Below are 11503 nucleotides of genomic sequence, written 5' to 3'. Positions count from 1 at the left end.
AAAGGGTATATAACAAAGTATTGAGATAAACTTTTGTTATTGACCAAATACTTATTTTCCACCATAATTTGCAAATAAATTCATAAAAAATCCTACAATGTGATTTTCTGGATTTTTTTTCCTCATTTTGTCTGTCATAGTTGAAGTGTACCTATGATGAAAATTACAGGCCTCTCTCATCTTTTTAAGTGGGAGAACTTGCACAATTGGTGGCTGACTAAATACTTTTTTGCCCCACTGTACATCAATGATGTCGCTCTTGCTGCTGGTGAGTCTCTGATCCACCTCTACGCAGATGACACCATTCTGTATACTTCTGGCCCTTCTTTGGACACTGTGTTAACTACCCTCCAGACGAGCTTCAATGCCATACAACTCTCCTCCCGTGGCCTCCAACTGCTCTTAAATACAAGTAAAACTAAATGCATGCTCTTCAACTGATCGCTGCCTGCACCTGCCCACCCGTCCAGCATCACTACTCTGGACGGTTCTGACTTAGAATATGTGGACAACTACAAATACCTAGGTGTCTGGTTAGACTGTAAACTCTCTTTCCAGACTCACATCAAACATCTCCAATCCAAAGTTAAATCTAGAATTGGCTTCCTATTTTGCAACAAAGCATCCTTCACTTATGCTGCCAAACATACTGTCACGTTCCTGACCTGTTTTCTGTTGTTTTGTATGTGTTTAGTTGGTCAGGGCGTGAGTTGGGGTGGGTATTCTATGTTGTGTGTCTAGTTCGTCTGTTTCTGTGTTCAGCCTAATATGGTTCTCAATCAGAGACAGCTGTCAATCGTTGTCCCTGATTGAGAATCATATATAGGTGGCTTGTTTTGTGTTGGGGATTGTGGGTGGTTGTTTCCTGTCTCTGTGTTTGTGTTCTGCACCAGATAGGACTGTCTCGGCTTTCACGTTTGTTATTTTGTTATTTGTTAATGTTCATCGTTTATTGTTTAATTAAACATGTTGAACACTAACTGCGCTGCATTTTGGTCCTCTCCTTCATCCCAGGAAGAAAGTCGTTACACATACCCTCGTAAAACTGACCATCCTACCGATCCTCGACTTCGGCGATGTCATTTACAAAATAGCCTCCAACACCCTACTCAACAAATTGGATGCAGTCTATCACAGTGCCATCCGTTTTGTCACCAAAGCCCCATATACTACCCACCACTGCGACCTGTACACTCTCGTTGGCTGGCCATCGCTTCATACTCGTCGACAAACCCACTGGCTCCAGGTCATCTACAAGACCCTGCTAGGTAAAGTCCCGCCTTATCTCAGCTCGCTGGTCACCATAGCAGCACTCACCCATAGCACGCCCTCCAGCAGGTATATCTCACTGGTCACCCCTAAAGCCAATTCCTCCTTTGGACGCCTCTCCTTCCAGTTCTCTGTTGCCAATGACTGGAACGAACTACAAAAATCTCTGAAACTGGAGACACTTATCTCCCTCACTAGCTTTAAGCACCAGCTGCCAGAGCAGCTCACAGATCACTGCACCTGTACATAGCCCATCTATAAATAGCCCAAACAAGTACCTCATCCCCTACTATATTTATTTTATTTATCTTGCTCCTTTGCACCCCAGTATTTCCACTTTGCACATGCATCTACTGCACATGCATCTATAGTTTTTAATTGCTATATTATATTTACTTTGCCACCATGGCCTATTTATTGCCCTACCTCCCTTATCTCACCTAATTTGCTCACATTGTATATAGACTTGTTTTTCTACAGTATTATTGACTGTATGTTTGTTTACTCCATGTGTAACTCTGTGTTGTTGTATGTGTCGAACTGCTTTGCTTTATCTTGGCCAGGTCGCAGTTGTAAACGAGAACTTGTTCTCAACTTGCCTACCTGGTTAATATGAAGGTGAAATAAAAAATAAAAAAAATATCAACTGAGCTACGAAGGAGCAAGTCGACGTCACTAGAATGATGACAAGCAATTTTAACGGATTTTAAAGGGAAACAGAATTCCAAACTCATTTCCATGGCAACACAGTTGTCAATTTTGTAAACAATCATTTTCGAACGTGTGTTGCCAAGAGACATCTAACCGATGTTCTATGGAACGTTTTCTGTGCGAAAACAACTTCAGTTTGCTGCTGACAACAAACTTGATTGATTTCTGAGGCCTGAGAAAGAACATCGACTGGAAAATGCCTGGGTGCTTTTCAAGACTGGCGGAGAGAGTGCGTGGACGTCGGCGGCCTACTGCGTCGACAGGTTGTTCAAATTCATTTGTGGCTTGTTTTTCTTGCCTTTTTCTGTTTTGCAGGGTTCGTGATCGTCGACAGGTGGACAGCGACAGCAAAGAGGGTATGTGGAGTTTAAAACTCTCATTTTACTACATTTAACAATGTCGTTATAATTTGCGAAATGTTGTGTATTTCTATAATTCAGCTTGGCAAAAATGCTTGTGCTAGAGATGTTGTAGCTAGCTAGCTTGCTAGCTAATATTAACTTTAGTAACTGTTGCTAAGCGATCGACTTTTGCTACCTAGCTAGCTAGTATTAGCAATCTTGCTACGTTTTATGTTCTAACAATTGTTTATTTTATATTCCAATGTTCCTCATTTTAGAAACAACTGTCCTGGATGAGGTCCAGTTGGATGTGCCATTGGATGATGTGCCAGATGTTCCACAGCTGCCAGTCCTCCTTGATGTCCAGAATGCTGCTATCATCCTTGAGGATGTGCCAGATGTGCAGACTCTCCTTGAGGTACAATTTTCTGTATCCCAGATATTCAAGTTGTCTCTTTGACATGAAACAAATCTCTTGTCTGCTTTCTGCTTTAGGAGGCCACTGGGAATTGGCAGTTGATTCCGATTAGGTTCAGCCCCCTGTACTGTGGGCCTGTTGTGATCAGGGTAAGAGACCCCCACACACAAACACACAGTCACATCACGGTTACAATGTTTACTGTTTCCAACATGAATGTATTGTAATGTGCAGAACAATGCCGGTCCGGTGGTTAAAGCTTGGAGAACTTTCCAGTTCATCAGCCCCATCATCACCTACATGCGTGGGGGATCCCAGGTATGTGTCTTTGTAACTACCTAATCCTAATCTACATTGTCAGTCATTTGATCTTGATGGAAATGTGTCACAGCAATCGCTGAAGTGGTTTTGTTGATGTTGTCTTGTTGTTTATCTCAACAGCAGGTGGTGGTGAGGATGCACCACGTGAGTAGGGTGAGAGGCCTGGAGACTCAACTGGTGTGGGCCATCTCCAAGGAGACAGCCAGGCTTAGTCCAGAGGGCATCCCCTACTGTGCCACCAAAGTGCAGTCCATCACTTGGATCCAGGTAAGATGTAAATTCTACTGAAATAGTATTAGATTAGGCTTTTCTTCACTTATTCCATTTGGCCTTAACATGTATTCTCTCTCTGTCAGCGTGTGGCTGGCAGGGTGACCCACTATGCGTCTCACCTCCGCCACGAGACGTCTGTGGACATGACGCTTGGCTGCTACCAGGTAAATAAACGATTTCCTATGTATATAGACTAGACATTAGTGGGCATTTTTGCATTAGATTTGGTGTGTATTCTAATAACGTGTGTGTGGTAAACGGGTGTGTTGTGTGTGTTTTGAGCAGCAGACTGATGTCTCAGTGGTGTACGCCACTCTCCACATGGGGCTGGACGGGCTTCTCTCCTCTTCAGCGTGGTCGGAGGCTGCCTCCTTCTCTACGCCCACCACTCAGCAGTTCACTGACCCAGAGCCTGAGGGCCACAACTGCTATGAGGTCAGACGTTACACACACATACTATTGACTAGGAGCATTAAGATCCTTCCATTGACCGATTGTTTGTTATGTCATTGCATTGGTCACTGATTTTGCATGCTTGTTTTGTTGTCGTAGGGCTGGGAGGAGGACCTGCTGCCTGAGGAGAGGGAGGTTCCTCTGCTAAAGTGAGTTCCTCTAAATGTCTGTGTAGTCTGGACTTGTCAGATGCTGAAGGATAGTGGTCATAATGCTGTTATCCCCCATTGACTCTAATGGTTGACATGCTCCATTCCCTCCCTTTCACAGCCTCTACCTTACCACCAAGAGAGTGGAGGACATCGCCCTGAGGCTCGTCTCCCTGCGCCAGGCCTTCACTGTGAGTGGACCCACTTTTCTTTTTCTCTCTGTAACTTCTTGTTCTGTCTCCTAGAGGAAGATGTCTCACCCTAACTCGTCCCTCTTCCCTAGACCCTGCTTGGTTCCACCCTGAGCAGGAACCATCTGTTTGTGGCGGGAAAGGTCCTCCTGGGTGCACTGGTTCAGGCCAACCACATGGTAACTCACTAACTCATTCTCTTTCAAGGGAAAGAGAGCATCCCTGAGGGGAAATGTGTTCTGTTCACTAAGATGCTTTTTCTTTGTCATAGGACGAGGCCAAGTTCATCCGTACCTATAACGACTTTGTGGACTACCTGAGTGACCCCTCCAAGCGGAATGACATTGAGAGGGAGCTGGCTGAGGCAAAGGTGAGTTCATTAACTCTTTCAAGTCTCACTGAGTTCTTCCACATGCGTGTCTTTTATACATCACAGTAGCTGATCTATATGAAATCATTCCTATTTTCTCCAAACGTGTTTTCTTGTCCTAGATCCATCATGTGAACATGATAGATGTCCTCTTTGAGCTGGTGCTGTTTGGGTTAATGACAGCTCAGAAGTCCCTGATGGTGGTAAGTAGCATCTCACTGGTACATGTTTTGATATCTCTCTATTAGCAGTTTCACTTAAATTCCTCTTCTCTTCTATTCTCTCTTTTCTCCTGCTTTGTTTCCTTTAGCACCCTGGTGGGTTCGTGGAGCGTCTGTACGCTCTCCTGTACTCCTTCCTGCCCACTGCTGCCAACATGGAGCCAGAGGCTGACAGATACCTGCTGCTGCTCAATGTAAGAGTCAAGAGGTTACTTCCTGTTTACTTCCATATTCTTAGTGTACTTCCTTTTTACTTCCTTATTCATGGTTAACCAGGTTCCAATGCCATTTTAGGGGGAGTATTTCTAATTGTCTCTCTCCTCTTGATAAGCTAGTAACTCAGAGCCATTTTCTATGTGTTGTGTGGTGTTCTCTTCAGGGCGGGCTGATGGCTCTGCTAGATGACATGTTTGGCCAGCAGCTGGCCTGGTACTTTAACCCAGAGTCTCTGGTCACTGAGCTCTCCAGCCTCCTGGAGTACCACTTGGAGAACCTCATGGCCAGCATGTAGTCCTACTGCAGGGACCATACTCCTTTCTCCTTCTCTCTCTCCTTTGAAGGAATTGAGGACTTGACGTGCTTTGTTGAACCCTGATTAGTTAACACCCATTAATTTAATGTATTCTCTTGTTTTCTCTCCCCACAGGATTCTTGTGACACTTTGCCACCCAACAGGGATCTAGACACCAATGCACTACATTACTTTGCACTGAATTTGACATTTTTAAATAAAATAAGTTGCAGTTCAAAAACATTTTTGTTTCTGTCTTTTCATCCATTTGATTATATGACCATTTCCTCTTCCTAGAGGTATAATGCTAATATTATATTATTACATGAACAATGATGCTTTATTATCTGCATATGGAAATAAAAAACAACGTTTAGTTGATTTACAGATACTACAGGCCCACACTTTATATGGTTTTGTACTGTGGGTTGTGATACTGTACTATTTAAAAACATGTAGGACTACATACACTGAGTGCACAAAACATTAGGAACATCTTCCTAATATTGAGTTGCACACCCTTTTCCCCTCAGAACAGCCTCAATTCGTCGGGGCATGGACTATACAAGCTGCCCTAAGCGTTCCACAAGGATGCTGGCCCATGTTGTGTCAAGTTGGCTGGACGTCCTTTGGGTGGTGGACCATTCTTGATACACATGGGAAACTATTGAGAATGAAAAAACCAGCAGTGTTGCAGTTCTTGACACACTTAACCCGGTGCGCCTGGCACCTACTACCATACCCCGTTCAAAGGCAGTTAAATCTTTTGTCTTGCCGAATCACCCTCTGAATGACACACACAATCCATGTCTCAATTCTCTCAAGGTTTTAAAATCTTTCTTTAACTCCCCTTCATCTACACTGATTGAAGTGGATTCAACAAGTGACATCAATAAGGGGTCATAGCTTTCACTTGGTCAGTCTATGTCATGGAAAGAGCAGGTGTCCTCAATGTTTTGTATTATCAGTGTGTGTAGTAACCTGGTACAGTATAAAGTATACCACTAGAGGGGGTAATTTCTTCAGTCTTGAATGTTACTTCTCACTATCCCTACTCTACATTAACAGTCTGCCATTGTAGACTCTGGTAACTTGGGTATCTTAGTTTTTTATATTTTCCATTAATGTCTGAACCATTTACCATCTTTCCCACTGAAACCAGTAATGTTAGCGTTCATGTGAGAGAGGGTGTATTAGTGCATACTGACCACTAGTTGGATCATAGTGTGGGTGGTGGAGTTCATGCAGGAACACAGAGGGTAGAGGCATTCTCCATCACAGTAGAAGGCAGAGTAACCCGTAGGAGCCAATACCCAGTCCTAATGGAGAGAAACACCATAGAAATCGAATGACAAGATTAGATGAATGACTAGAATAGACTCTTTAAATGAGAAATATATGATAAAGAATGCAAAGAACATACTCTACAATGCACATCCTACACAAATGCCTTGCTTCCCTAAAAATACTAACTGTGTTACAGCAAATAAGGTGGTACAATGTTAGCTCATGATTATCTATTCAGTACAATGAGTAGTTAAGAGAGATAGAATCTCACCTTCCAGCCTTGTTCACGGAATCTCACATATAATTCATGTCTCTTACAAGCCTGACGCCCACTGTTGACATGGCTGTGATCTGAAAGGGACCAAAAAATATGTTATGAACCAGGAAAGACTAATGTACACATTGGATTTCAAATGAAATGTAAACGCAACTTAAGTAATTTTGTAATTGGGATGAACTGTCCCTTTAAACTGTGTATAAAACAAGTTTAACTACAAGACGAAAAACCAGTGTTGTCCCCTGACCTTGTATGTATACTGGGCAAGGGCAGGTCGTATTTGGGCTTTTTCTTATGGGGGTTTGGTATCAGGGAACCTGGGGGGCGACAGGGGGCCTGGCTGGCCCTGAAGAAGTTGGTTAGATGAGTACTTGAAGGCTTATATCTATATTTTGGAATGTTGGATGTTGATTTCGGGAGGCTTCCATCATGGAAAAGAGACCAGACCACTTGTTTTGTTAGTTAACCTAAACGAATCACGACCCTCTATGGAATAACAACAGTGACAACAGTTAACTGGTATTTAAGTAATAGTTTGACTGTCAAATCCATGTATTGGTGTGTGGCCATTGACTTTTATGGAGAGACCGCCCCAAATTTTCTGTGCCATTTCCTGGGCATTTCATTAACTCCGCGTTCTAAGTTCTGCGCATCCCAGCGCTTGGAAAAATCAATGAAACAAAACCTAAGATATTGATCTTGTAAGAGGTGCGTAACAGGCTGCAGGGAAGTCAGGCGCAGGAGAGCAGAACTGGGTAATAACCGGAGCAGTTTAATGAGGAAAAAACTAACGGCACCCAGATCAACAAAATAGTGCACATACGCTTTACAACAAACAATTCCACACACAGACATGGGGGGAACAAAGGGTTATATATATGTCAAGTAATGAGGGAATGTAAACCAGGTGTGTGGGAAAACAAGACAAAACAAATGGAAAATGAAAGGTGGATCGCCGATGGCTAGAAGACCAGTGACGTCGACCGCCGAACGCAGCCCGAACAAGGAGAGGAACCGACTTCGGCGGAAGTCGTGACAAATCTGTTTAAAACAATCAATCTTGTCATCGTGATGTCTATAAACTTTTAGACTAACATCACCAATCTGAGGTTAACATTTTGTGTAATTCCACTAAGTTTTATAGGGTGAAAATGCAAGCTTGTGTAAGGTAGTAACACAAACTGTCCGCATTAGGGAAACGTGCGCAATATACAATTTACAATTGCAAACAAATTCAACAAGTCAATTTAAGATGATTGTATTTGTTGCCTACTCACAAAGTATTACCAAAAGTACATATATTTCAAGGGACATAACACTGAGACCCCTGGACATGGGTGGAATATTTGTGTGACGACCTAAAATAGGGGCAGAAGCTCACCAGCACCAGCAGTCTCTCCAACCACCCCTGAACGTCAGAGTCATTTAAGCATTTAGAGAGTTGAACAAATGCCTGGCACTCTAGACTAGAGCCTCCATAGTCTGTGCAGCAACCTGAACGTTTCACGTGCCTACCTTTAGGTTTCTCTCAGTGCAGTCCATTGTACTGGCCTGTGTGATGTGTAGTAGTTTGATGCATCTTATTACTTTGTTTGTCACCCGAAAATGTAGTCTCAGCCAATGATTGTTAATATCCTCCATTCCTTACCTGACCCTTACAGACGCAGATGCCTGACCTGAAGACATTCAAGCAGCACTTTGAGAGCAAGCATCCCAAGTCCCCAATGCCACCAGAGCTGGTTGATGTTGAGGCTTAAAACGATCACACATACAATGGACCTACAGCTGGGGTAAGATGCAGTATACAGTGGCAAGAAAAAGTATGTGAACCCTTTGGAAATACCTGGATTTCTGCATAAATTGGTCATAAAATGTGATCTAACCTTCATCTAGGTCACAACAATAGACAAACAAAGTCTGCTTAAACTAATAACACACAATTATACGTTTTCATATCTTTATTGAAAACACCGTGTAAACATTCACAGTGCAGGGTGGAAAAAGTATGTGAACCCTTGGATTTAATAACTGGTTGACCCTCCTTTGGCAGCAATAACCTCAACCAAACATTTTCTGTAGTATTTTGGATCGTTCCTCTTTACAAAACTGTTTCAGTTCAGCAATATTCTTGGGATGTCTGCTGTGAACTGCTCTCTTGAGGTAATGCCACAGCATCTCAATCGGGTTGAGGTCAGGACTCTGACTGGGCCACTCCAGAAGGTGTTTTTTCTTCTGTTGAAGCCATTCTGTTGTTGATTTACTATTGTGTTTTGGGTCGTTGTCCTGTTGCATTACCCAACTTCTGTTGAGCTTCAATTGGAGGACAGATAGCCTAACATTCTCCTGCAAAATGTCTTGATAAACTTGGGAATTTATTTTTCCCTCGATGATAGCAAGCTGTCCAGGCCCTGAAGCAGCAAAACAGCCCCAAACCACGATGCTCCCTCCACCATACTTTACAGTAGGGATGAGGTTTTGATGTTGCTGTGCTGTGCCTTTTTTTCTCCACACATGGTGTTGTGTGTTCCTTCCAAACAACCCAACTGTAGCTTCATCTGTCTACAGAATATTTTGCTAACGTTTTATTTTGGACAGCAGTGGCTTCTTCCGTGGTGTCCTACCATGAACACCATTGTTGTTTAGTGTTTTACATATCGTAGACTCGTCAACAGAGATGTCAGCAGCAAACTCTTGCACTACTGTATGCTTCAGTTATATGTTGTATGGCTTAACATGTGGAAATGTTGTCACTCATTGTCTTTCAAGTTGTGATTCACAGATACACCATTTGAACACTGCGACTGGTATAATGGCGTCAAGGGACATAACACTGAGACCCCTGGACATGGGTGGGGGAATATTTGTGTGACGACCTAAAATGGGGGCAGAAGCTCACCAGCACCCCATCTTATATGTCCAACAACCCCCGAACGTCAGACTCTATTGAAGCACCTACAATGGTGTAAAGTACTTAAGTAAAAATACTTTAAAGTACTACTTAAGTCATTTTTGGGGGTATCTGTACTTTACTATTTATAGTTTTGACAACTTTTACTTCACTACATTTCTAAGGAAATAATGTACTTTTTACTCCATACATTTTCCCTGACACCCAAAAGTAATCGTTACATTTTGAATGGCTAGCAGGACTGTCACGGCTGTGTGTAGAGACGGACCAAGGCGCAGCGTGCTCTGAGTTCCACATCTTTCTTTATGCCAGGTCATCTGATGCAGCACTCCGTCACTCTCCTTCTTGGTAAAATAGCCCTTACACAGCCTGGAGGTGTGTTGGGTCATTGTCCTGTTCAAAAACAAATGAATTCTCCTGAGTGGCACAGTGGTCTAAGGCAAGCTGTGCAGTTAGAGATCCTGGTTAGAGTCCAGGCTCTGTCGCAGCCGGCCGCGACCGGGAGACCCATGGGGCGGCACACAATTGGCCCAGCGTCGTCCGGGTTAGGGGAGGGTTTGGCCGGCAGGGATGTTCTTGTCCCATCGCGCTCTAGCGACTCCTGTGGCGAGCCGGGCGCAATGCACGCTGACAGGGTTGCCAGGTGTATGGTGTTTCCTCCGACACATTGGTGCGGCTGGCTTCCGGGTTAAGCAGGCATTGTGTCAAGAAGCAGTGTATCTTGGCTGGGTTGTGTTTTGGAGGACGCACGGCTCTCGACCTTCGCCTCTCCCGAGCCCATACGGGAGTTGCAGTGATGAGACAAGACTGTAACTACCAATTGGATACCACGAAAAAGGTGTAAAAGTAACAAACAATTGTTTTTATTTTTTTATAATAATTCATAAAAATTACAGGTTTAAAACAATTACAGGTGCTTATAGCTTATACTATATCATAAATAGTCTTAACTAAACACAGATTCTAGTTTTCATCCAGCTCACACAGATCGCTGCCTCTGCCCTGTTTACACCTCCAAGGTGCCCCCCTCACACAGGAATACACACTCAGAGCCCACTGCCTCGGCCGTTTACACCTCCAAGGTGCCCCCCCCCCCCCTCACACAGGAATACACACTCAGAGCCTACTGCCTCGGCCCTGTTTACACCTCCTAGGTGCCTTCTACCCACATTAATCACAGCTAAGAGGTTTCTCTCCTGTGTGTCCCCGCTGGTGTTCTTTCAGGACGTTTAGCTGAGTAAAACTCTTCCCACATTGATCATAGCTATAAGATTTCTCTCCAGTGTGTGTTCTCTGGTGTATAGTTAGATAGCTGGATGAGGTAAAACTCTTCACACATTGATCACAGCTATAAGATTTCTCTCCTGTGTGTCCCCGCTGGTGTATTATCAGGCTGCTTAGCTGAGTAAAACTCCTCCCACATTGATCACAGACGTAAGGTTTCTCTCCAGTGTGAATTATTTGATGTATTTTAAGGTCTGATAAAGAGTTGAATCTCTTCCCACAGTCAGAGCAGCAGTTAGATTTCTTCCCTGTGGGTCTCTGCTGGTGTTTCTTGAGGTGTTCTGATCTGGAGAGACTCTTCTCTGCCTCTTCAGCATCATGATGTTGTTGAGACTCCCCAGAGGACCCAGGATAGTCACATCTCTCTCCTGTGTGAACGACAAAGTCAGACAGATGGTTAAAGGCCAACAACAGCAGAAATCCACTGTTTATTTGAGGTAAAAGGTGATGCCCAGAGCATACCCATGAAGTTGTACAACAATTGACGTCTGTTAAATTTGACAATTAAGACAGTCAAGA

At 43.6% G+C, this 11503-nt stretch overlaps 1 protein-coding gene and 1 long non-coding RNA gene across 2 annotated transcripts; both read left to right on the top strand.

Moving 5' to 3' along the window:
- Nucleotides 1-2827: 2827 nt before the first annotated feature.
- Nucleotides 2828-3474, top strand: LOC120022773. Its single transcript, XR_005472635.1, has 4 exons — nucleotides 2828-2888; nucleotides 2974-3057; nucleotides 3181-3327; nucleotides 3417-3474. It is a non-coding gene; the product is annotated as an uncharacterized LOC120022773 (long non-coding RNA).
- A 1-nt stretch (nucleotide 3475) lies between these two features.
- On the top strand, nucleotides 3476-10941 carry LOC120022384. Its single transcript, XM_038966275.1, has 10 exons — nucleotides 3476-3497; nucleotides 3619-3768; nucleotides 3886-3935; nucleotides 4057-4126; nucleotides 4219-4305; nucleotides 4398-4496; nucleotides 4619-4699; nucleotides 4807-4911; nucleotides 5364-5454; nucleotides 10925-10941. Exons 1-10 carry the CDS (start codon nucleotides 3477-3479, stop codon nucleotides 10939-10941), a joined length of 771 nt encoding a protein of 256 aa, XP_038822203.1. The 5' UTR covers nucleotide 3476.
- The last annotated feature ends 562 nt before the right edge of the window (nucleotides 10942-11503 follow it).

This window comes from Salvelinus namaycush, chromosome 27 (genome assembly GCF_016432855.1).
Source record: "Salvelinus namaycush isolate Seneca chromosome 27, SaNama_1.0, whole genome shotgun sequence".
Classification (NCBI taxonomy): Eukaryota; Metazoa; Chordata; class Actinopteri; order Salmoniformes; family Salmonidae; genus Salvelinus; species Salvelinus namaycush.
Note: the sequence above shows the minus strand (reverse complement) of the source record. Positions and strands in the feature narration are given on the sequence as shown.